At 47.7% G+C, this 24,672-nt stretch overlaps 2 protein-coding genes across 2 annotated transcripts in view; one reads left to right on the top strand and one right to left on the bottom strand.

Moving 5' to 3' along the window:
• CCBE1 (collagen and calcium binding EGF domains 1) overlaps nt 1-24,672 on the bottom strand; it is a 226,127-nt gene that overhangs the window by 50,024 nt on the left and 151,431 nt on the right. The window lies entirely within an intron of this gene.
• On the top strand, nt 21,440-23,520 carry LOC121103244 (glyceraldehyde-3-phosphate dehydrogenase-like). The gene is given in 2 exon segments (XM_040632464.1): nt 21,440-22,236; nt 22,238-23,520. Coding segments are annotated over 2 exon segments (762 nt in total). The 5' UTR covers nt 21,440-21,898; the 3' UTR covers nt 22,662-23,520.

The raw sequence follows: 24,672 nt of genomic DNA, 5'->3' as shown, positions 1-24,672 counted from the left end.
AAACACATGGGAAGCTAACGAGAGCCTCTGGGCGGCTCTCAGACATGGCTCGTGCTCTAGGTGCTTCAGGACAGCTCTGGCCCCCTGGGACCTGCTGCTTACGGGTGCAGATGATCTCTAGACAAATCCGCTCAAGTGATGGCTCTCAGGAGCTCAGCCCGCGTCAGTCACTACACGGATAAACTCGGTAAGGGCTCCTGAGGCGCAGGAATGGATGTTCCTGATACAACATATACCCATTTTTAAAACAACTTGGGCCCCTTGGTATCTGAAGTACCAGTTAGGAGGGAGAGGCTGCCACCTCTCTATATGGAGTCTACTGAGCAGTCTGTCACTTCCCATGGTATTTTTTTCCTTTTTGCTAATTTTGAGAGAGTTTCTTAGGGTAGCAAGTCTGATCCCCTACAACAAAGTATAATTTGGGGCTCTATGATAAAGGCAGCTCTGCAAAGAATCTTATGGGCTACGGGAAGATATGTGAATCTCTACCATTGTACGTGCTGCAATCAGGTTCTGCTAACTGACCATGAACTCCTCCAGAACAGGGATCAGGTCTCAGTTATCCTGAGGACCTAGCCTAGTGTCTGAGAGGTCACGGATGCTTGGCACATCCCGACTGAAGTGCACTTGGCTAGAACTCCTTTCTTAGGGAGAATGTATCCAAGATGGTATTTACATGATAAGAGTAAGAGCCTTATCTTCTTCTTTTTTTCCCCTCTTGGTTTATCTTTTCTGGCCTCCTGTGAGCTCTTCTTCCTTCCTTCCTCCTTTTCTGTATTACAAGGTGCAGAAGGAATTAGGGGCTGGCAGGAATAGGGATAGAGATTAAGGAGAGTGTAACCCTCATAATGTTTCCTGCACCGAATAATGACGAATTGCCTTTACCATCTTCTGCCTCCTGGGACTAAAAATATTCAGCTTTATCTGGAGTAAACAGTATGTGCTCTCTGTCTGAGATGAGGAACTGGGAGGCCAGCTAGTCTAGGCAAGTTGTCCAAGACTGCTCAGTAGTGCAGCTGGAACCGCAATCCAGAGGCCGCTGGCGACTCGGCCACCCTGTCCAGGCTACGAAGCCGTGTCGGGATGCTAATTTTGGATCTTCGCTCAGTGGCGACATAAGCCCCTGTGTTTAGGAGGCCCGAATGAATCAAAACAGTTAAACACAAAAATGTGGATGGTATCACTTTATGGACATCTGTTTTAAAGTCTGGCAGACCTGAGTTTGAAACCCAATTCCCCCACTTAGTGGTTTGACGAATTGATGTAAGTTACGTATAAATTCACTTCACAGTTTCTTCTTCTGAGAAATGCAGTACTGATAACGTACTTCATTAAGGTTTCAATGGGATGGATAACGCACTTGGTATAGTTCTTTTTATATAAGAAATGTCCAATAAAGAGAGAGTAATGATAACAGGAGGAACAGTCGTGGTTACTGTTATTCTCTATCCTCTTCCTCGAGTGCAGGGGTTACAGTGTGTATTCAATGAATATTCAGAACAGTGATGACAAACCGCTGTGAAACACCAGAAGGCATGAAGATAAACACACATTAACTTACACTGAATCAATGAATAATAATTGAATGCTGGCCCTGAGCAAGTCACTAATAGATGTCCTGGGAAATGGAAAGAATCCTAGAATAAAAAGACCTGGTATAATCATTGAGGATTCAGGGGTGCCTGGGTGGCTCAGTCGGTTAAGCGTCTGCCTTCGGCTCAGTTCATGATCCCGGGGTTCTGGGATGGAGCCCGAGTCCGGCTCCCTGCTCAGCAGGGAGCCTGCTTCTCCCTCTGTACACCTCCCCCAGCTTGTTCTCCTTCTCTCTCAAAAATACATACATAAAATCTAAAAAAAAAAAACAACCATAAGAACAGTTCAACTACAGCTTCACCTTTGAAAAAAATCTGATAGTCAAGATATCAAAAGATACTCAGTCCATCAAAAATGACCACAGAATAGGGCAGGCCCAGACCAGTGCGGTCTGAGAATTCTCCGTGGATTAGATTTGGATTTTATGGGAGGGATAAGATCTATCTAGACAGTGAAGAGAGTGGAAGGCCACTCAGGGCAGAGACAGGACATTCAAAAGAGCATGACGAGGTGCTGTTTATCCTGGCCCGCGGGACATAGCACTGTTTGGTTTTTGTTACGTGGTAAGAGATAACAGTGCCTTACTAGCTAGAGCCTCAAATTACCCAGAGAGGTCAGTCTCTGTGCCTGCCCGCCCACGGCCTCTTCCTAGGGAAAACTGCCCAGCCCGTTGTTGCTTCTGACTGGGTAGCCCGGACGGTCCTCCTTTGTACCAAGAGGCAACGCTCCCGCCCCTCTAGGTTGAGAAGACAGGGAAGGGGCATCTGGAGCAAGGGTGTCCAATGTAGCCATCTCCCCCAGGACAAAACAGCGAGCCAGACCCATCTCCTGCTCCTGGCCAGGGCTCTACACTAAGACACCCCGTGAGGAGGCTAGCTGGCCATAGTGGTACAGCGGAGTCTCCCACAGTCGAGAAGGGTATGGAGAGACCAGGGGGCTGAAACCTGGAGTCGAGGGAGGAAGCTGGGTATTGGTCAGACTCCTGAGGGCAGCGGAGACTTCATGAGGGAGACAAGGGCAGGGCCACCCCCAAGGAGTCCCAGTTTTCTGACCCTGCGCCTCCCCCACCCCACTCCACCCCATCCAACACCAACCATCCTAACCACAGCCCCCTTGGTGAGATTCAAGTGGCACTTCTGTTCTTTGCAACCGAGATCTTGATCTTTTCCAGTTACCTGGTAACATATGGATGGTCCAGTTTGGGGAAGTAGTAGTACAAAAGGCTTTTGATTTAGGGGTTAATTGCAAATAGGGTCTCCATGACTGCTGTGTGTTTTATCAAAAGCACAAATATTTGTTTCATGTACAGAAACCACTCATGGATGGTTCAAATATTTTTTTTTCACCTGCAGATACAGCCCTTACTACACTGAGAGTTGGATTCTGTCAGTAACAGATGAATATTCACGTGCTTTTAGCAGTTAGTAAATTATTTACTGGTAACCTTGAGAAAGAGTTGTAGCTTGACCTTAAACAAGAAGCCAGCGGTACCAGGCTGAGCAAAGCAAGCCGAGGAGGAAATGTGTTTCTTAACTGTGAGCTTGCTTTAAAAAACAAAGGAAGTTCTAGTGTCTCTGGCAACGTACGTGTGTAAGTCCCTGGCAGTGCCTTGGTGCTGTCTTCTGAATGGCTTTCCCTGGGGTCTGGTTCCTTATTCCCGGCCAAATGACACGTGTCTATGGGTTCCATTAGGAGGAAGTGATTAAGACTGACAGATGCAGTGCTGTTTCGTGCAAGTGACCGCTCCTTGCTGTTGTCAATTAAATGATGCCCCTCCTCCAGATCTTTGAAATTCTTTCTAATCTGGTCTCCTGATGGAACCTCAGGCCACGCGGCTCTCAGAAGTTGGAGAGAGCTGTTTTCTTCTCTCCCCCGAGTATAGCATCTGTGATAATGAGCAAATAGCGCCCTATGATTAAGTGATAACTATAACCTTGAAAATGTGCCCTACTGGCTTCAGTATCATTTAGTATCGTTCAGTATCGTTTACTCACACATCCGAAGCTATGCTATGGACACTAGGAGACACCACTATCCTGGGGCATCAACTGTTTAAAAAAAAAAAAAAGGATGGTGTTCAACTCAGAGGAGTTAGTCTGTGATGGACTTTTGGGCACTGTGACAAAGTGAAGAATCCCCAGATACCATGTGGGGGGGGGGTGGCAGTGAGGGGTGATGGACACCTTGTGGCAAGGGATGGACTGCGGTCTAATAAATGACACTAGGGAAGCAATGGTCTTCTTATGCTCAACAGTGGCCCACGGAGCCTGAGGTACCATTTCAACACTGCGGTGATCTGCACATCTCTGCAGGGACTGAAGTGTATTTTTATGTGGGTGGCAAGACGGAGCAATGGTTGGGGAGCAGGGGTCAACAGGAAGGACCTTCCCACACAGCCACAGTTGCTCTAGGCATTTCCGGTTTGGGCCAATATCTTCCAGGGATTGGCATTCTGGGGGCTCTGGATGCATATGAGGAAGGCTATCTCAGGTACATCTCATGGAATGAAGGTCCACTTCTAAAAAGCCCAGTTCTACAAGGCAGGACGTTGCCCTCCAGCAGGGGTTTCCCTGAGTAAAGAGAGATCCCCCAGGAAAATGGGGCAAAACTATGCTGGGTGCCACCAAGACCACCCTCTGGCCCAAGGATGCCCTGGTCAGTACCGGCCTGAGCATAGCCCTTGCCCACAACGGTGCTGACCGGCTGGACCCGGAGCACAGGGCTTTCTCACAGATCCCAGGAGACCACCTCAAGTGCCTGTGTGGCTCACCCTGGGGGACAACCACAGCAGTGCCCCTCCCCCTCCTTTATTTCCACTGTGGCAGCTGTGACAGCAGTGGGGACCTTCCGAAGAGGGTCAGGCAGGTCCCACGTACGTCATTTCCCTTTGGTTTGTTGGCTTCTTTCTTCTGAAAGAGACCACAGTCTCCTGAACGTCTTTCTAGAAGCCTCCCAGCAGGTGTAGGCCCAGAGACAACAGCTGGCTCCATCCAGCAACCCGCCAACATACCCTTCGAAGTCCTCATCCCCCCTTTCTAATGAGGCTGCTTGGCCTGGACCCCACCATCTGATTAAACCTGGAAGTCAGGCAAGGGGGCCTTACCTTGGAGAGAAGGGGCAGTGGGGAGCGCACACAGTGCTCCCTCCTTGGGCACGGCTTTGTGCCATCCCACCCTCTAGCAGAAGCTGATGAGCCAAGGGCAATACTCAGGACCTGCTCCCCACTCTTCCACAGACCGTATTCTCACCGCTGTCGGGGGCTCCTTGCCTGGGGCAGTGGAAATCCATAAAGGGTAGAGAAGGGCCTCCCAGAATGAGTCAGGGTAAGAAGCTGCTGTCTTAAGGAGTCCCAGTGAGTCCTCACAAGGAAAGACAAGACAGTCTGCGATTATGCCCATCTCCCAGGTGAACAAACTGAGTGCCAGACAGCTCAAGAATCCTGGCCAAGGTCATAATGTGAAGAAGGGTTAGAGCCAGGATTTCGGTCCCCAAACTACAAAGCATAGTGCCTGGCTCAGAACAGTCACTCATTAAAAAATCTGAGGGCAAAATAATGCAGATGTGGAAAAACCCACGCCCTCGCAAGCAGAGCCTCGTCTGAGCCCAGGGATGGCACGGCTGCTTGGCAGGAGTGTTGGCCTGATGGTGATGTGGGAACTGCATGCTGGGGCTGCCCCCTCTCCCCTGGGGACAACACCTCTCCTTCCACCTCCTGGCTCTAGAGCGTAGCTCTGGACCCATGGTCACTAAAGGAGGACAGAAGGTGGGTAAAGCCCATTTATCCTTCCTGAGACCTGGGCCCCGAGTGTGGGCAGTCAGCAAGACCGAGCGCGTACCAGCTAGAGCTGAATCCTAGAAAATCCACTGAGGTGTAGAGGAAACCCCTTCCCGAAGTCTCTACGCAAAGGGTGACTAGTCTTCCCCGCCTGACCCCAAACACACCTAACCTACCCTTTGAGGTCCAGCTCATCTTCCTCGGCTTCTGGAAGCTTTCTCTGAACTCCTCCCCACCAGGAGGGCTTTCCAGTTCCTGTGACATCCCCGTACTATCTGTGCTCATCTCAGGATATCTAGAAAAAAAGCCGAACAACGGTGGGTCGCAATCCTGGCGGCATGCTAGATTCTACTTGAGATTTTTTTTCTTTTTAAACGATGAACATACTTACGCCCAGGATGAACCCCTGAAAAACTGAATCAGAACTTCTGGGGTTGGCACCAGGGGATCAGCATTTAAAAAAAAATCAGCCAGGATTGAGAACCAGGGCTTTGGATGTGTCCTTTTTTGCCATCTAGCTGGGAGCTGCTCAGGGCAAAGCCCCAGCCTCCTGCACTGCGGTCGGGACCACCAAGCCCAGGCTTGCCCATCGCCCGTGCTCACCGAATGCTGGCTGCGTGACTGCAGCCTCCACTGAAAATCGAAACAGTCCCCAGGTGGTCTACGGGGCATGTTTTGTGCCTTTGTTTTTTTTTCCCCTGGTAAGAAAAGAGTCATATGTTTTCATCCTCTGATACGGGCAACCTAAGAATATGAATTCCAAAAACAATACATCTCCCCCAACCCCATTAACATCCCGAGGGAGGAACAGGCTGTGTTGTCGGTTATCTCCTGCTTTCAATTATGGAGCCTTCAGCCAGATTCCTTTGTGTGCCTCTGAGGCCCCAGCCTTGTAAATGGCACACTTTCAATTATTTATCTAAACAAAGGTGAGCCAGAGGGCAGCGCTAAACACTTGTCTGGTGAACTTGAACCCAATTCTGCGCCCTTGGAATTCTCAGGCTTACAGGACTTGGCTTTGTAGCTCCAATTTCCTTACCCCCCAAAAAAAGGAAAAAAAAAAGAAAGGAAAAAAGGCACATTGGATTCAAAGCCATAAATTCCATTTCAGAAGTGAGAGGCGGGCCAGAGGGGAGCAAGGACCTGTGTTTTGTGGCTGGCGGCTCTTCTGTTGCTAGGCTGCTCAAATCCAACAGTCATAACTCACGGGCAAGGACATGGACCGCTGGCTCCCTTCCAAGTTTGCGCCCTGTCTCCTGTCAGAGGATGCACTGCATTCTATGTCACCAATGAACAATAAATCCCCTTGAAAAAGAACAGACGGACCAACAGCGATCTGCAGATATAAGGAGAGGAAAAGCCCCCTCTTGCTTGTGGAGACAGGCTCCTGGCTCGTTGTCAGCAAGAGTTCTGACCTATTCTTTGTGAGGATGGGTTCGTGCCCATCGCCCCGAGGACCAGCCTGTGGCAATGCCCATGACACGGTCTGCGGTGCTGTGGGTACACTGGCTGCCGCGGAATGAGTGGTGAGCATGACCCGTGGAGATCAAGCACCCCTTCACGTGCCATCGACTGTCAGCTGCAGAGAAAGAGTAATTTGGGAACAACCGACCAGCCGGAGGTCAGGATTCCTAGGTGTCAGAGGAGCAGGTAGTAATGACAGCTAACGTTTACCGGGTGCCCCAGTGTCTTCCGGGCGCTCTGCACTACACAGCACCGTGGAGAGGCGGAATCCCGCCGCACAGAGGTCCAGAGAGGTGAGAGAATTGCTCTGGCCACACAAGTGATGGGGCTGGAATCGGTACCAAGATCCGCCTGACTCAGAAGCCTGGGTTCCTCATCATGCCGTTCTACAACCTTCCCTTGTCCTAGGACGGACTCTCGAAAATGTTTCTGGAATCCACCTCTCCTCTCCATCCCTGCTGCCAGCTACCTTAGTCCAGGCCTAAAAATCTCTCAATCCTTTTTTTTTTTTTTATAGCCTCTTAATTCATCTTCCTGCCTCCCATCTTTCCCACATCCCATCGAGCGCAAATATTTTAAAGCATATCTGTTTTAGGGCCCTGGGTAAGAACGTTCCTTGGCTCCAAGTGCCTACAACTCCAGTCCAATCCTTTGTGAAGCACAAGTGGCCTCACCTCACCTTGTCCTTATCATTCCCCACCGGGATCCGGCCACATCAAATGTCCAGCTCACAAGATCCCTCTGTCAAACATTTCCTATCCCCTTCAGCTCTCACTTGTTTAAGTGTTTGTCCTGCCTCCCCCCAGACCGTGAGCTCCTAGGAGGCAAGGGGCTTGTCTTGTTCGTCTTTGTAATTTCCCCAGGATCTGGCAGAAGGGAAATGCTGATAAATATTACAAAGCTGAGTCACTGACTGAATGAACAGAATCACAAATTAGGGACGTGGGGAAGCAAAGATCACTGAATTTTTGACAACTGACCATATACGCATACGGGTTTCAGTCTAATCAATCTCAACAATTCCTGTGTTATCGTGTTATTGATTTTACTCATTTCCAGAATAACCACAAGACATTAAAAAATTAAATTCTAACTAAAAATATACTTCCTTGACATTTTAGTCTAGAGTTATTCCATTCAAAAGTGTTTTCCTCAGGAACGGCTATTATTAGTAGTATCTGATCCTAGAATGTCCACCTTTTTCTTTCTTAGCCAAAGTGCAATTTTCTTGACTAATCAAAAATTCTCATTGACCATTACTATTCTTACTTGTTTGGATAAAGAGTCAGCACCCAGTTAAGTTGATGGGCGTATTAAATTGAGTCTTTGACGTCTTCTTGCCCTCCCCATGAGAGCTGGAAGTTAGCGTGGGCAGAGGTCGGCATTGAGCTTTATCTCAACAACTTCTTCTTCTTTGACATCATCCCTGGTTCTCTGTGCCAACCAGGAAGTGACTTCCTCTCCCCTTGAACTTCCATAGTCCTTGCTGTGTGTGTCACAGTAGCAAATCGCAGTGGAAAGGGTGCTGTGCGGGGAGCACCATCCCTGCTAAAATACAAGTGCATCACGGGGGACTGGGGGGTGGATTCACCTCTCTGGACCTTTGTTTACTCATTGCAAAATGAGGGACTCACATGAGTTGGGTTACATGGCCTCTTTCCAGCTTCTTCCCAGCTCTACAACTCAATGAAAAATTGAGTTGTATCAATTTTTGAGTTGTATCAGCTATCCTGATACTATTTGAAAGCTCCCTTGTGGGGCGGAAGGTGAAGTGTAAGAATACAGAACTTTGGGTCACACTCAAACTATTAAGAGTTGAAAACAATGATTTGAATGTAACGTTCCCCTTCATTTTCCAAAGGGCCACAGGATGGCATCCTCAACTCAACACACAACAAGGAGATGGCCCTGCAGGGTGAGAGTGACCGTCACTGGGCCTGATGCTGTAGGTTGTGTTAACAATGCCGTGACACGTTCATCATGACAAAGATGGGTGATCGCAACTATGAGCAAACTCAGAAGCACATACATGGGAAAAACGACTTAAACATTCCTCTCAGGCTCAACCACTGTGAATTCAAAACATAATGCTTTAGACGAGCCAAATGTACACCCCCAAAATGTGAGAATTAGACGTGCAGATGGATTCCTCTAAGGATGAGCTTTAAGTTCCAAGTGACCTGGCTGGAGAAAGGGAGACTTGGAGAACCAGCATTTTCTAAGTTCTATAATTTCATATCTTAAAAGGAGAACAAAATAATAGTCATTCATGGGGAAAGATAAATATAGTAGAAATTTGGGCAAAAGAGAGCTTCTACAGTTGAACACTATGTTTAGGGCTAACTTTCCGGGCAACTGAGCCCAAAAAGGGAGCGACGACAAGTTAGTTCTAATATGTATAGGTCTGTACAAAAGGTAAGAAATTTACCAAAAGGATGCTCATCACTCAGAGTCCCAAGTGGAAACAGAAGGTGCATTAAAATTAGGATAATCCAAGGAGGGGCTGTTCACGAAGGCTCTAAGGTACAAATATGTGGGCGGGGTGTAGGGAAACCACAAGGGCAAGTGCAGGAACTCAGGGCTGACCACATAGGAGCCGTTGCCACCTGCGGAGGACTGAACACTGCCCTCCACCCGGAACCTCAGAACGTGATCTTATTTGGGAATAAGGTCTATTACAGATGTAAAGATGGTAAGGATGGAGAGATCATACTGGACTGTGGTGGGTCCTCAATCCAATGTAAGAGACAGAAAAGGATACACAGAGACAGAGAAGGCGACCACTTAAAGACAGAGGCAGAGAGTGCAGTGATAGGTTTGCAAACATTGTCGGCAGCCAGCAGAAGCTATCAGAAGAGCACGGGCTTGTTTCTCCTTAAGAACCTGCAGAAGGAACCGATCCTGACGACACCTTGATATCAGACTTCTGGCTCCCTGAACTGTAGGAGAGTACGAGGATATCACCCAGCTTGTGGTAATTTGTCATGGCAGCCCCAGGAGATGAATACAGCACCGCACTTCCCAAAGGGATGAAAAGAGGGCAAGGAACTGAGTGCAGGGGGAGAGTGTGTGCTAAGGGGGCCCCGGGGTGGGGCAGTGAGCTTCAGTGGCAGGCGAGCAGCAGGCTGAGGCAGAAGGGAGCAGAGGAATTAATGTCCCGACCTCAAACCTCTTTCCTCCATCCCTCCCATCTCCCCCGGGGTCTCCCACTGGTTATACCCAACAGGGAGCCAGAGGGGGTGGGAGGCCCGCAGACATGGGCCACACAAGGGCCAGCCCCTGGGCACAGAGCAGGAGGTCACAGGGTGGACAGTGTATCTGGAGGGGTGGACAAAAGCTACCAGCATGAGACACAACGTCCCAATGATCACTTACTTCTGGGATGAAAAAGCTGGAAAGTATCAACCTAAGTCTTCCCTTCCCATAAAGGAAGGGGCCATTACTCCCCCCCGAAATAAGAGAGGTTGGGCTTCCTTCTTCTATACCGGGTCCTTTTTGGCTGACGTTTCTCTGACTCAAACTCTCTTTGCCCCCCCTCCTTTGTTTCTTCTGTCTCCATCCCCAGCCTTCATCGTGGCTTTCACTGCAACAGAGATCCCCACATCTGCATCGTTAGCCCAACCTCTCACTCCAGCTCCAGCCCCACTTACCAACGATCCTGGGAAATCTTCACCCAGATAGCTCAACTGTTCAGAGTCAAAAATTTGAAAATCAACCATATCATCTTTCCAAAACCAACATCCCTTTGGAATTCCTCATCTCATTTCTCTAACCCAGACAGGTTTAAACTCTCCAATTCATTCCTTTTTTTTTTTTTATTTTTTTTTTTATTTTTTTTTATTTTTTTTAAAGATTTTATTTATTTATTCGACAGAGATAGAGACAGCCAGCCAGAGAGGGAACACAAGCAGGGGGAGTGGGAGAGGAAGAAGCAGGCTCACAGCAGAGGAGCCTGATGTGGGGCTCGATCCCAGAACGCCGGGATCACGCCCTGAGCTGAAGGCAGACGCTTAACCGCTGTGCCACCCAGGCGCCCCTCTCCAATTCATTCCTTTTGCCCAAACAGCAAGGCTGTTGGTTTTAATAAAGACACTGTGTTTCCATTCACTCCTTCTCTTCATTTCAACAACTGCCCCCACTTATGTCAAAGCCACATCCGTCTACACTGGGTAACGGCTAACAGGCTCTGAGCTGGTTTCCACAATGCCGGGTTCCCAGGTCTTCCAAGTTTGCCATAGCCAAGCAATACTGCCTTCCTTACGCCACGCCCATGTTAAAAAACTCAAGGACCCTTTCTGCTGCAGGCCTTGTCAGATCCATGCTCCCCCCCCCCCCATGGGCTGCTGATGGTCTTCACGTTCCAGCTCCATCTTCCTCTTCCAACCTTATTCCACATCATCTGTCAAAGGAGAACCTTGCTGTGGCCAAGCTGCTTCCTTTGCGGTCCTCCCCTCATGCAGTACTCACGCTCGTCCCTTTATGACCTGATGAGAACAGTCACCTACATTCTGTATGCGAATCTGCCACGAGTCCAACTGAACTGAAAGCATTTGTCAAAAATCCTACAGATCTTACATGCAGTGAATACTTTCTTGGCGATCAGTACTAAGTATATACCTGACCATAACCCTGTGCATCTGTCCCTATATTCTTATTTTCCAGATTAATGTACAAGCCACATGTGGTGGGAGTTCATGTTTCTCTGGGTCACGGAAGATATTGCAGCACAGTAATTAAGAGCTTGATCTTTGGCGTCAGACAGATGTGAGTCAGAGTTCAAGCCCATTCACTATTATTCTTGGGACCTGGGACAAGCTCCCTACCTCCTCTTTGTGACTCAGGTTTTGCATCTATTAAATGGCAATTTGACACTCTCCTCATAGAGTCACTGCGGAGGTGAGAAGAGCTAGCTAGCTTATGTGAAGCACTTAGTACAGGACAGGCATAAAATTAGCCTCTTAACCATATAAACAGCGAACAGCACCGTCACACAACTTCTACTCGAGGCCAGGGAGTGTCATTTCTGCAGCCCAGACATGGACAGTTGGTTGCTGGGTCACATCACGTGGTCCCCATTCTCATTATCCTTGTCTCTTAAAGCCAGCAATTTTGTTCCACCATGCTAGGTCTAAGAAAAAGCAGAAATAAGCTTCCAGACCACAGTTTTTCCAAACAACCAAACCTATAATCAGTGCTTCTGAGGATCCCAAACTGTCTTGTATCCTCAGCAGACTCTGTGAGAAATTGGCCATGTAGGCAAATGCCTGTCGTGCCCACATTATCAACAGTTAGCTTCCTTTCGGGCATTGCTTAAGGTCAAAATCAAAAGCTAATCAAAAGGTTATCTATGTAAAGATGCACACATGAATGAAAAATTATATGCACATCGCAGTAGCTGCAATGGATAGTAATCTAGTATGATCAAGAATTTTAATGATCTTATCTATAAATTATTTGCTATCATTTAATACATATAGCAAAATCCAGCAATTTTATTTTTATTGTTGTGCATTCATAGATGCATGGTAAATACCAAGAAAATGCTAACAGTTTAAATTGTGAATGTAATTAATATAAGGGGATGAAAAAGGAAAAACAAAGAACTCGGTCCTTACCCAGAACCCCTCATGGGCACACACTGAAACCATGTGATTTTGGACACATTTGGAATCTAGCACATTTCTTAGGTTTGCAGAAGCACACCACACAAAGGAGGAACTTCAGTACCCAGTGGAAACAAGCCAGATTCATATAGAAGGGGATTAGGAAAAACTCTTTCATGTATACTTTCTAACGACCTTTAGGGAATCCAGATGGTTCCTTTGCTCTGAACATATTCTTAGATAGGGTTGATTTACTGAATGTCATTGTTAATGAGCTGGGTGAGAAAAGAAATAATTGTTTCAGTGCCCCTACTTGTTTTCCAAGCAGTGGAATGGTGATTTTCTAAGGGGGCAGGTGGGGGAAGGGAGTCACTGTGTGAACCATGCTGTTCAAGGGTGCTGGGCTGCCAGAGGCAGGAGAGGCAACAGAAAAGTCCATGAACCCAAACCCCAGGCCACCGCGCTGCTGGAGCTGATGCTGTGAAATGTGAGCCTCTGTCACCGCGGACTTCTTGGGCAAGACAGACAGAAACACCTGGGGAGCAACGGCACCTGTGCTGTGAAGGGACAACCAAGTATTCTGAGTGACCGTCGGTTCTCGCTGCTGGGTGAATGGCAGGGAATGCTGGGGTCATTTGCCATACTGTGTGCACAGTGTGACATACTTATTAGGATTTAATTATATTTTCTCCATCTTTGCTCCAACACCCTGCCCCCCACCCCATCTTTAGTCTCAAACCCTCAACAACCTCTGCTCTCTGCTTTCTTTCTTTACTACCTGTAGGACATTGTTTTCCTAATAACCAGGATGACCTTTAAAAAATGTCAGTAGTCCCTCTGCTCAGACTGCGCCACTGGCATCCCACTGTACACAGAATAAAAATTCAAACTCCCTGCTCTGGTCCATAGAGTCCTATGTGATCAAATCCCTGGCTTCCTCCCCTAATGAAGGTCCTCCCTCGTTCCCGGGGCTGGAGCTACACGGGCCTGCTTCTGTCCCCTCCCTTCACATCACGGCACGCCCCGTCACTCCTGGTGTTCTTCGCAGACCCAGATGGCTGACGTTTTGGCACGCTTATATGAAGCACGAATATGGGGATTCCTCAAGAACATTGCTGTATTTACGGACTGGTCATGTGCAATTTATGTGAAGATATGTTTGCTGTGCAAACCCTGCCACAAGACAAGTTCCCAAGATTTCTCCCCGCACAACCGGACCCCTACCCTCCTCTAAGCTTCTGCTGGTTGGAGTTCTGCACCCCCTGCTGTTCACGACGTTACCGTATTTCACTGAATGCAAGGCATTATCAATTGTAAGATGCGCCATTATTTCATGCAACAAATGGTTTTCTAAGTTGCCAATTAAAATCCGACACAATGTTTTATCACTGAAATTTTATGCTTGCTAAGATAGTTCTTTTCATCCTAATTAGACACAGATTGTCACATGTCATGTGTGTGGAGATAAACAAAGGATAAGAGATTGGTTAAGATGGTCTTAAAACATCCTCACATATGAAGTCTGACTCCTCAGAATCCATTAGCTGAGCGTCACCAATTCCTGTGCTTTACCGCAAAACATCCTTTGTACCACGGGAACACTGGTGATGGGGCTTTTTTAATAGCTATTTATTTTTGGGGGGGGGGGAAGGGCGGAGGGAGAGGATCTCAAGCAGACTCCCCACTGAGCGCGGAGACAAACAGGGGGCTCGATCTCATGACCCTGAGATCATGACCTGAGCCAAAATCAGGAGTCGGATGCCCAACCGAACCACCCAGGCACCCCTGGTGACGCAGCACCTGTAAATTAGTACCCTGAGTACCAAGAGCTGACTTCTGACTTCTGCTCCAGGAATGCTGAAGATCTCGGATTCGCCACCACCCACCACCTTTTTGTTCTACGGAGTTAAAATTCAACTGTGTACGCCGAACTATTGCTTTACTGTGTCCCCGGGACTTTTTCCCAAGCAGCTCAAACCCGTGACGCACATTGTGATGCTGGCACGTTTGCAAGTAGAGTGCTCTCAGATGTTACAAAAATATCCCCACAGCTGCCCAGACACAAGTGAGCGGAAGATACCCCCATATCTTCAAATTTATGACAGTTGGTCATCACCACCATCGTCACGACAAACATTATTACATTCTAATTCTGGGAATTTGACCTTGTCCTAGCTCCTGCAAGGGGCCCCCAGTGCATCACAGTTCAGAACCCCTCGCTGCCCTCACCAGTGGACACTGGCTTTGCAGAGTGACCATAAACTGGGCTGGGCCAAATTTGGGCAGGAGTTTCAACTCAGAAACAAGAGATCCATGTCAGCAGTCAGCTGTGGGGTGCAGAGCGGAGTATCCACGGACTCTAAGGTCGGGGTAGCCCTTTGTGGGGGTGCTGTGAAGACAGTCAAACGAAAGAGGCAAAATGAGTGGACTGAAACCCGAATGAGAGTGAACAGACGTTTCATGAGACAGAGAAAATAACGTTAGCCTTTGACTTTCCAATCTTGATCATGCAAGGCTCACGCATACGTCATTTTGTTCTTGGGTTTGGTGGTTCCTCTGTAGCCTTATAACTTATTCCCATTCTCCCCTGAGGTAGAGTTCTGCTTCTGGCAGCCAGAGGAGCTATGGCTGTAAGAGCTAGAAACTCCCCTGCCCTGAAATCATCCACCACAGAGATGGGACTAAAGAACGTGTGGGGATGGTGATGTCCCCTCTGAGACAGGCAGAGGGGGTGTCCTTGTGTGATTCTGGCAGCCCAGGGCAGGAGAGAGCCCAAAGCTCCTCAGCCCATATGGGGATCCCCCTTCCCAGGGACCTACTCCTAGGAACAGCATCCTTTCTGCTGGATGAGATACGGACGTGCTGTGGATGAGGAAAAAATCAGTATTATCAGGAGAGGTGCTTAAAGAACAAGCTCCCTGGTAAGCAGCAGAGGTTCACGGGCCTCACTGGAGGGGTGAAGGAGCGAGAACACAAGCACTCATCTCCTCTCCATCACCTGCCCTGGGTCCCACCTGCCTCCCAGCCCAGGCAGGGCAGACAGCAGGGCTCTGCTCTTCCACGCTGAAGCCAGGGCACCCCCTGATGACAGAAGACTCAGGGAGACGGGGGAAGTGAGACTTCTTTGGAGAGTGCATCATTTTCTTGAAGCAGAGGGTGGGGTTTTTCAGTGGAAGAGAGCCGAAGAGTGACACGGGTATAGGAACCAGGGAGAATTTGAAGGGACGCACCAGTTCAGTCAGGAGGGAAAGTAAAACGCAGATAATGAAGCACCTTTCCTGTCTGGCTCTTGGCCAAAGTTCAGCTGGATTCTTCCTTCTGAGGCTTTCTTTCTAGGACTGCCCAACCCTGGCATCAGTCAACAACACCCTAGTCAGGTACGTGGAGTCTGGTGGCAGGTGGGGGACAGGTGGCCAGCGTGCGGTTCCATCAGGGACACGGAGGGCAGTGGTCTTCCGGGTGGGCTGAGCACGGAGCCAGTGGGAGCTGCTGGGGGCAGAAGCAAGCCTGTGAGTCTGGAGGTGGTAGATAAGATAGCCCTGGCTACCCTGCACGTTGGCAAAGGCTATCCTTTGAGAGGAAAAAAAAAAAAAAAGTGGGGGAGGACCAGGCGACACCTACGTGAAAGAGCCTCCTCTTGAAAACTTATGAGGCCTGAGTTACAGGTAAAGAAACGGAGGCTCAGAGCTGAAATCCAGTCCCAGGTCTGACTGGCTCCAACCATGCATGCTTCTGCCATCCACACCGTTTCAGGAAGCGAGGAGGGGGAAAACCCCTCCTGCTCTGGGGTAGCCTGTGTGCCACGCTAGGACCACCGTGGGCTGGCTGCACAAGGCACAAGGGACTTGAATGGCCCTCTTGACCTCCACGGCTGGCCGCAGCTGGGAGCTCTGGGACGCTAGAAACCATCCCAAGAACAGCAGTATGACCACCACCTGGCATGAGGCTGTTGCTTTATTATCCTTTCAAAGAACTTCCCCACCCATGTCACCCCACTTGCTTATCCCAGATCTATGAGATCAATGAGGGAGCACTTCTGCACCTTGCACACCGTCTAGCAGACTGCTGCTAGGTAGTACAGTATCCAGTGGCACTTAATAAGTGATTACCATGCCCGGACTTTGGGGGGAGCTCCCCTTGCTTGGCTCCTCCACAGACACATGGCCCTCCCACGAAGTCGACTTGAGAGCAGCGCTCTCACGGCTTTGATCTGCTACTTTGTTTTCCCGAAGCTCAGCCTTCAGCGCAGCCAAGACCAGCGACCTGAAGGGCTCGTCTAACTTGGAAAGCCACGGGTGACATTTTCAGTTGGCTCAGATGCTGAGGTTGAAGCCCTGTGCGTGTAAGGGTAGCTTCTGGCTGGGGCTTTGTTTGCTATGTAATACAGACTTCCCTTGGGGAATTCAGGCATGTTTTTTTTTTTTTTTTTTCTTAAAAAAAAAAATGTTGCAGCCCTAATCTAAGTGGCATCTGTTGACTTTAAAGAACACACACTTAATCCTTACCCCGGAGCACCCTTGCCACGACATAGAATGCCTTTTGGTTTTCAATCACTGAAACACAAGGGACAAGCCATCTACTATTTTAGTAGATACATTTTAAGTTGTTTTGGCCACAGCTCCCTAGGCTTTTCAGTGGCTGTTGATAAATTTCTATAATTTCAATTTCTGACCCTCCTGATCCTAGCTCAAGGGTACTTCTGGATGACACCTGGAATTACAATAACCAGGGGGCCAGGGTCAGATACACATGGTTTTAATGTTTGCAAAGCTGAGAAGCAGGAAGTTCGGATATTTATTTTACTTTTTAAATGTATGCATGTCATAGTTTTCTCCAAAGAGGATATAAAGTAGTGTAAAGTGATATGTGAACAAGGGCAAAATGTGTGGGGGGCTCAAGGAAAAGAAGGGTGGGAAGATGAAGCAGAACTACAAGTTCCCCAAGAAAAAGCAGCACAGCTATCGCGACCGGCCTGCTGGCCTCCATGAGCCACACGTTTGTTTCTCAAGTTTTCGAGCTGGTATTGTAGTCATGCGAATAACAGCTATGTTTTATTTAAAGACCAATTATTCGGGAATCAATATAATAGATCTTCCCAAGAAGGGCCCTGAGCTTCAATTTGTCCATAAATGGTATCATTTCCAAAACTGGGCTGTTAAGATTCTCCTCCGCCCATGTCTTTTGAGATCTTCTCAGAGCTACTGTGTTCGGAGTTTCTGAGCCCAGAAAACTCACGGTGTCTGATTCTCTGAGCAGTAGTTCATTTGGGCTGTCAACACAGACCCTCCAGGAAGCCTATCTTGGACACAATTTCAGGTTAGAAGGCCAAGGTAATCTTTGAGTTTGGCGAAAATTAATTAAATAGTAGGAAAAATGATCCTTTGGGAAAATATTACCTTAACAATTGGGCTGGCTCTACACTGCTCCTCTGCAGGCCTTGAAAAATCCGCTCTGGAGGGAGGCAGGAGTAAAGAGGCTGAGGTGTCAGGCTTTCGGAGTTCAAATCCTGACTCTGCCACTTTCCAGCTGTGCCTTGGACTAGCTAATATCACTGAGCCTCAGTTTCCTCATCTGCAACACGGGCACAACAGGAAGCTCTATTTGATAGGGTTGAGGGGAGACTGAGGAGACCGTGCGAGTCCTGCTCAAGCATGGTGCTCGCCTTATCCTGGTGCTCGAGAAACCTTTGTGTTTCTTCTTCTAATTTACTTTGCAGAGCACAACTGCTCTTCTTCATGGAACCATGTTGCTAAGGAAAGGGAACAAGGACAAAAATTTTTCTTCAGAAAGACCTCTACTTTTTCTCTCTTTGGCTAGGAATGCAAACATCTACAACTCTTCGTTAAGGCTGAGGGATAAGAGTGAGCCAATGAAAATGAGAAAGGCCAGCAAACATGTCAAGTGGCCGATAGTGGCTGCCAGTGTTTGTTGTTGCAACAGGACCGTGTGTGGATGGATGTGAGTCATTAACATTCCACTGATAGGGGGTAAAAACCGATCCCGTACTGAAAAGGAAAGTTGGGTGGGGGGGTCGCCAAGGTTTATCTTTGTTTACTCTCCTGTTATGACTCATCTTGAGGGTTTGTTTCTCTTCATAGGAGATGATTTGGCTCATTAGCACAGACATTCCCGGCTTGCTTACCAAATTTCCACTTAATTGGTTTCCATGTTGTGACCTGGCTCTTGAGACTCCAGATGCTTTGGAGTCCAGTCCTCAGTCCTCGTGGGCAAGGTCATAGTGAAACACAGTGGGGGTGCATAGCAACACGCACGGTGGTTGCCAGAATTATCATGGCAAACACGGAGAATGTACTGGTAAGTGTCCGCAATGGCTGTCCACACTCCTCTGCCAAGAGAGTCCAGAGTTTGGACTTGGTCCAGACTCAACTTTTTCACTGGGGTCTTCCTTAGAAAGCATTGTCTGACCTTTTTTCCAACCGTAGCTCACATTCAGGGCATCTTGAAATAAACCAAATATCAATTAAGCTTTTTAGTGCCAGCCAGCTCGCCTGACCACCACTGCTTCCCTGGCACTTCTGTCCATAACATAAACTTTAACTATGTAAGACAGCAGTGTCTACACCAAGAATGCACATTTTTTCTCATGGAAGGTGGGACACTGGCTAGGAGCTGCTGATGCTACACATGTCCTTGAACATCTATGCTTCTATTTCCTTGTTTTTACAAAAATGGGAGGTGAGATTGCTAGGGCCCTTCTGAGCACAGGATGTGGAGAACAGGGCATCCAACTGAACTGTGTCACTACGAACAATTCATTGGCTCACTCATAAACAAGTCGTGTTTTACATTGTTGATTACAAGGAACCCCAGGTATTTGACATTCTTGGATCACTCAATTTGGCTTCATTAGGGGCAGGGTTTCCTTCTGTTGGGGTAAGAAGAATTTTCACCTGTTTGTGTTCAGAAGGATATGCATTCATGATGACCCTCTGGGCTCTACTTCAGGTAAAAAGTCATTTACTCACCTATAGAGAATATAGTGCCATACAGGCATTATGTATAAGCTATATACCCCTTAAACCAAAGCTCACTGCCTCCTCTACAATGCACATCGTCTTATTCTTGACCTGTCAAGTATCATTGGACCCCAGAGCCCCTGGACATATGGAAGCCCCATTTTAAGACTGAGTATGTGTGCACCGATTAGGTGAAAACATCTGATAATTTTTGTTCCTTTCTTCCTAGAGTCATTTACACTGAACTTAAAACCAGATGCTCCTAACAGCAGGCATGCAAAGAAGTGGGGTTTCTTTCTACTGAGCCATTAGCAGTGGGGTTGGCAGGGGGTTAGAGCCACAGTCACTCAACAGCCCATGTCTTGACTTTGGAAGAGAGACCCATTTTCTTGACCACACAACATACATGGTCCAGGAGGTGGGGGAGTTTCAAAGATTATAAAAAAGATGTGTCACAGGATCAGCACGTCCAAGATTGTTGGGTTGGCAGGGGAATGCTGCCTTCCACAACACTGTCCATGGTTCTGAACCAGGCAGGGCACTTCTCTGGGGAAGGTGGGGCAGAGGGAACGTGTACTCTTGTTGCTAGGCCTGTGATCAGCATCATGAGAAAGAAGATGTTGTTCTACTGGTTTGAATATAAAACGGTAGGTTCAAAAAAGCCTCGGGACCTCCTGGTGGTTCCCAACATTTTTCCAAGGATACGAGTCTAAAGAACACAAATTCCTCAATGGTAATGATAAGCTTCCCCTTTGGGGGACTTCTCAGGATCTTGGATGGGAGTCAGCTTGCAGTAACACAATAATAATAAACACATTTAGCACTTACTCTGTTCTAATCATTCTCTCTCACACACGTGTGTGTGTATATATATATATTTCTGTCAAGAACTTAAAGAGCCTTGACATGAATAACTCCTAGGAAAATCAGATTTCAAAATATCAGATATATTTAAAAAGGTTCTTCCTTCAGAATCATTACCAAATCTTTGGTGGATATCTTCCAAAGTTTGTTTGCGTGACTTAAGTGTTTAATTTGAATATGTTTGTATGTCATAAAGCCTGAACCCCATAAAACTCCTAGAACATAGTAATTTCTTTAACATCAGCGGTAGCAGTATTTGCTTTGATAGGTCTTCTAAGGCAAGGGAAATCAAAGCAAAAATACACTACTGGGACTATATCAAAATAAAATGTTTCTGCACAGTGAAGGAAACTATCAACAAAACAAAAAGACAACTTACTGTATGGGAGAAGATATTTGCAAATGATATATCCAATTAGGGGTTAATACCCAAAATATATACAGAACTTCTTACAACTCCACACCCAAAAAACCAATAATCTGATTAATATGGGCAGAGGCTAGACAGACATTTTTCCAAAGACATACAGACACATGGAAAGATGCTTATCATCACGAATTCCCAGGGAAACGCAAATCAAAACCACAATGAGATATTGACCTTACACCTGTCAAAATGCCTAGAATCAAAAAGACAGGAAATAACAAGTGTTGCTAAGGATGTGGAGAAAAAGGAACCCTCATACACTGTTGGTGGGAATGTAAATGGGTACCACCACTGTGGAAAATGGTACGGAGATGCCTCAAAAAATTAAAAAACAGAAATACAGTATAATCCAATAATTTCACTACTGAGCATTTACAAAGAAATTTTCAAAGAAAATGAAAACGTTAATGCAAAAAGATACAAGTGCCCCATGTTCATTGAAACATTTACAATAGCTGAGTGTCCATTGATAGATGAAGAAGATGTGGTACATACATGTGTGTACACACACACACACACACACACACACACTACAATATCATGCAGCCATAAAAAGGCCTGAGTTTTTGCCATTTGCAACAACATGGATAAACTTACAGGACATTATGCTAAGTGAAAGAGGTCAGACAAAAGCAAACACCATATGATTTCGCTTACATGTGGAAGCTAAAATACAAATGAATAAACAAAAAGCAGAATCAGACCTATAAATACAGAGAATAAACTGATGATTGTCAGAAGGGAGAGGGACAGGGGGATGGGCAAGATGGGTGAAGAAGAGTGGGAGAAACGGGCTTACAGTATGGAATAAGTCACAGGAGGCTCTCTGCTCCTCCCCTTTGGACAGCTGCATCTTCTGGTACAGTGCCAGCTGTGTCTCTGAGACACTAGGGTAAAGGCTGGAGTAAACGGATTTGACCATAACGGGGGCCTGATCACCAGGACTGCTTTTAACTCAAACAAAGTGGATACAGTCTTCATCAATGACCCCTTCTTTGACCTCAGCTACATGGTCTACATGTTCTAGTCTGATTCCACCCACAGCAAATTCAATGGCACAGTCAAGGCTGAGAACGAGAAACTTGTCCTCAATGAAAAGCCCATTCCCATCTTCCAGGAGTGAGATCCCACCAATATCAAAAGGGGTGATGCTGGTGCTGAGTATCTTGTGGAGTCCACTGAAGTCTTCACCACCATGGAGAAAGCTGGGGCTCACTTGAAGGGTAGGGCCAAGAGGGTCATCATCTCTGCCCCTTCTGCCGATGCACCCATGTTTGTGATGGGCATGGACTATGAGAAGTACAAAAACCTGCTCAAGATTATCAGCAATGCCTCCTGCATCACCAACTGCTTGGCCCCTCTGGCCACGGTCATCTGTGACATGGCAGAGGGACTGAGGACCACAGTCCATGACATCATTGCCACCCACAAGACTGTGGACGGGGCCACTGGGAAGTTCTGGTGTGATGGCCGAGGGGCTGCCCAGAACATTATCCCTGCTTCTACTGGTGCCGCCAAGGCTGTAGGCAAAATCACCCGAGCTGAACGGGCAGCTCACTGGCATAAGCTTCCATGTTTCCATCCCCAGTGTGTCAGTTGTGGATCTGACCTGCCGCCTAGAGAAAGCTGCCAAATACAACATCATCAAAAAGATGGCGAAGCATGCTTTGGAGGGCCCCCTCAGGGGCATACTGGGCTACACTGAGGACCAGGTTGTCTCCTGCTACTTCAACAGTGACACCCACTCTTCCACCTTCAATGCTGGGGCTGGGATTGCCCTCAATGACCACTGTGCCAAGCTCATTTCCTGGTATGAGAATGAATTTGGTTATGGCAACCAGGTGGCAGACCTTCTGGTCCATTTGGCCTCCAAGGAGCAAGAGCCCCTGGACCACCAGGGTCCCGCGAGAGCAAGAGGAAGAGAAAGGTCCTCAGCTACTGGGGAGCCCTCACCCTAACTCACCCCCCAACACACTGAGAATCTCCCGACCTCTACACAGTTTCCATCTCAGACTCCCTGAAGAAAGGGAGGGGCTTGGGGAGCCCAACTTTGTCACAAACCATAAATAAAGTATACTGTACCCAGCCAAAAAGAAAAAAAGTCACAGGAATAAAATGAGTATGATTGTATGTGTTTGGATGTCATGAGACCTGAACCCACAGAACTCCTAGAAGAGAACCCAGGCAGTAATCTCTTTGACACTAGCTATAGCATCATTTTTCTAGATATGTCTCCTAAGGAAAGGGAAAGCAAAGTACATAGGGGCATACAACACAGGGAGTATAGTCAATGCCGTGGTAATCGCGTTGCACGGTGACAGAAGCTACACTCGGGGTGAGCACAGCACAAGGTACAGAGTTGTGGAATTGCTATGCTGTACACCTATAATTAGTGTCACATTGTCAACTATACTAAAAAAAAAAGTATGTCACACAGGCTGGGAGGAAGAAAAAAATAGTGTCTTAGCTGCCAGCTACCCCCCTCCCTGCAAACTTACAGATTAGGAGAGGAAAAAAAAAAAAAAAAGCTCCACTCTGATGAGTTGCTGATAGGCTGGGACTCCAGCAGCTGACCAGATCCCTGTCTGGGAGTCCTCCTCTATTTATCATCGCTCAGTTCTCAACCAGTAGCAGGCACATTATTCAGTTAGTGCTTACGCACATTTGGTTATAGGGTCATGATTAAGAAAACAAACCATTCATAACACGACTATAAACAGAACTCTAACTCACTCATTTGCTAATGGATCTTCTCTGTTTGGCCATCACATTCACCGCTGTCTTTATTCTTCCCGTAATTTAAGGCCCATGTGTGAAACTTGCCTACTTGCCAGTGGGATGACCGGGATGAGGGGGGTCGTAACTCCCCCGCAAACAGCACAGAAAGTAGCATTCGTGGCATACGTGTGGTGTGGCCATGAAGTTACAGGGAGACACACGCAGCACTTACCATCAGGGACCCAGCCGGCGTCTGTCTCACTTTGCCTCAGCGCCTTGTCCGGCTACGAGAACCCGCGTGCCGACTGGCAGGGCCACCCAAAGGGAGGAGATGGTGCTGGGGAATTAACGGCTCCCTGGGAGCAGCTCTCAACCAAGGACTGGATCCACCTCTGACTTTATACTATTCCCAGGGTTCCCGGCAGGATGAAGCCCCAGGGCCCCAGAGCACTGACTTACTTGACGCACACCCTCTATTGGCTGCCTTCCCCCACAAGTGTCCCGTGGGATCAGCTCCCAAGTATACCACAGACCTATAAATCCTGGTCTCCGGGTCAGCTTCTGGGGGAACCCACAGCATGTCCACCTGTGTTGTTACAAAACCATCCTCCAAGCAGGCCAGTGAGCCACAAATTGACACCGATCAGGCAGCCTGCTCTGAAAGCGGCTCCGCCCTGGGTCTCGGCCACCGTCCGGCTCTTGGTCCCTCCACCAAGAGCCTCGCTGCAGATCAATGCCAGCTCGGAGGTCCTCGGACATACTTGAAAAGGAGCACAGGAAGAGGAATGAAGCAAAAGAAAAAGACACCATGAAGTTGCAGACTATTCTTATGAAATAGGAGAATGACTGCGTCCTCTGGATGCACAATGGTCTCCGTGAACAGCTCTGAATAAGCTGGAAAAGGTATGGCTTCCCAGAGTCTTTGTTTCGAATTAAAATCTATTTTAAAAACGTTTAAAAAAGCACTCTTTCAGTTGTAGAATTGTTAGCGTGGTGTGGCAGGGAGAGAAGGGGACCCAAGAAAGTAGACTCGGTACTTGATAATCAGACCTGGTTTTAATGCTCAGCAAATCTGAGCGATTAAAACAAGAACAGTCTAGCACCCCTGAGCAACGTACGTGATGCGTGATTGAGATGGGATCACTTTTAGTTTTATGTAGGCAGTCCTCCGAAGCTTCTGGAGTTTATCCACAGCGCAAAGTTTCAGGCTCATTGCAATGCACATCAGAAGTGACCCCCACACATGCATAT

This window comes from Ursus maritimus, unplaced genomic scaffold, assembly GCF_017311325.1.
Source record: "Ursus maritimus isolate PB19 unplaced genomic scaffold, ASM1731132v1 scaffold_18, whole genome shotgun sequence".
NCBI lineage: Eukaryota > Metazoa > Chordata > Mammalia > Carnivora > Ursidae > Ursus > Ursus maritimus.
The sequence above is the reverse complement of the archived record's forward strand: the minus strand, read 5'-3'. Positions and strand labels throughout refer to the sequence as shown.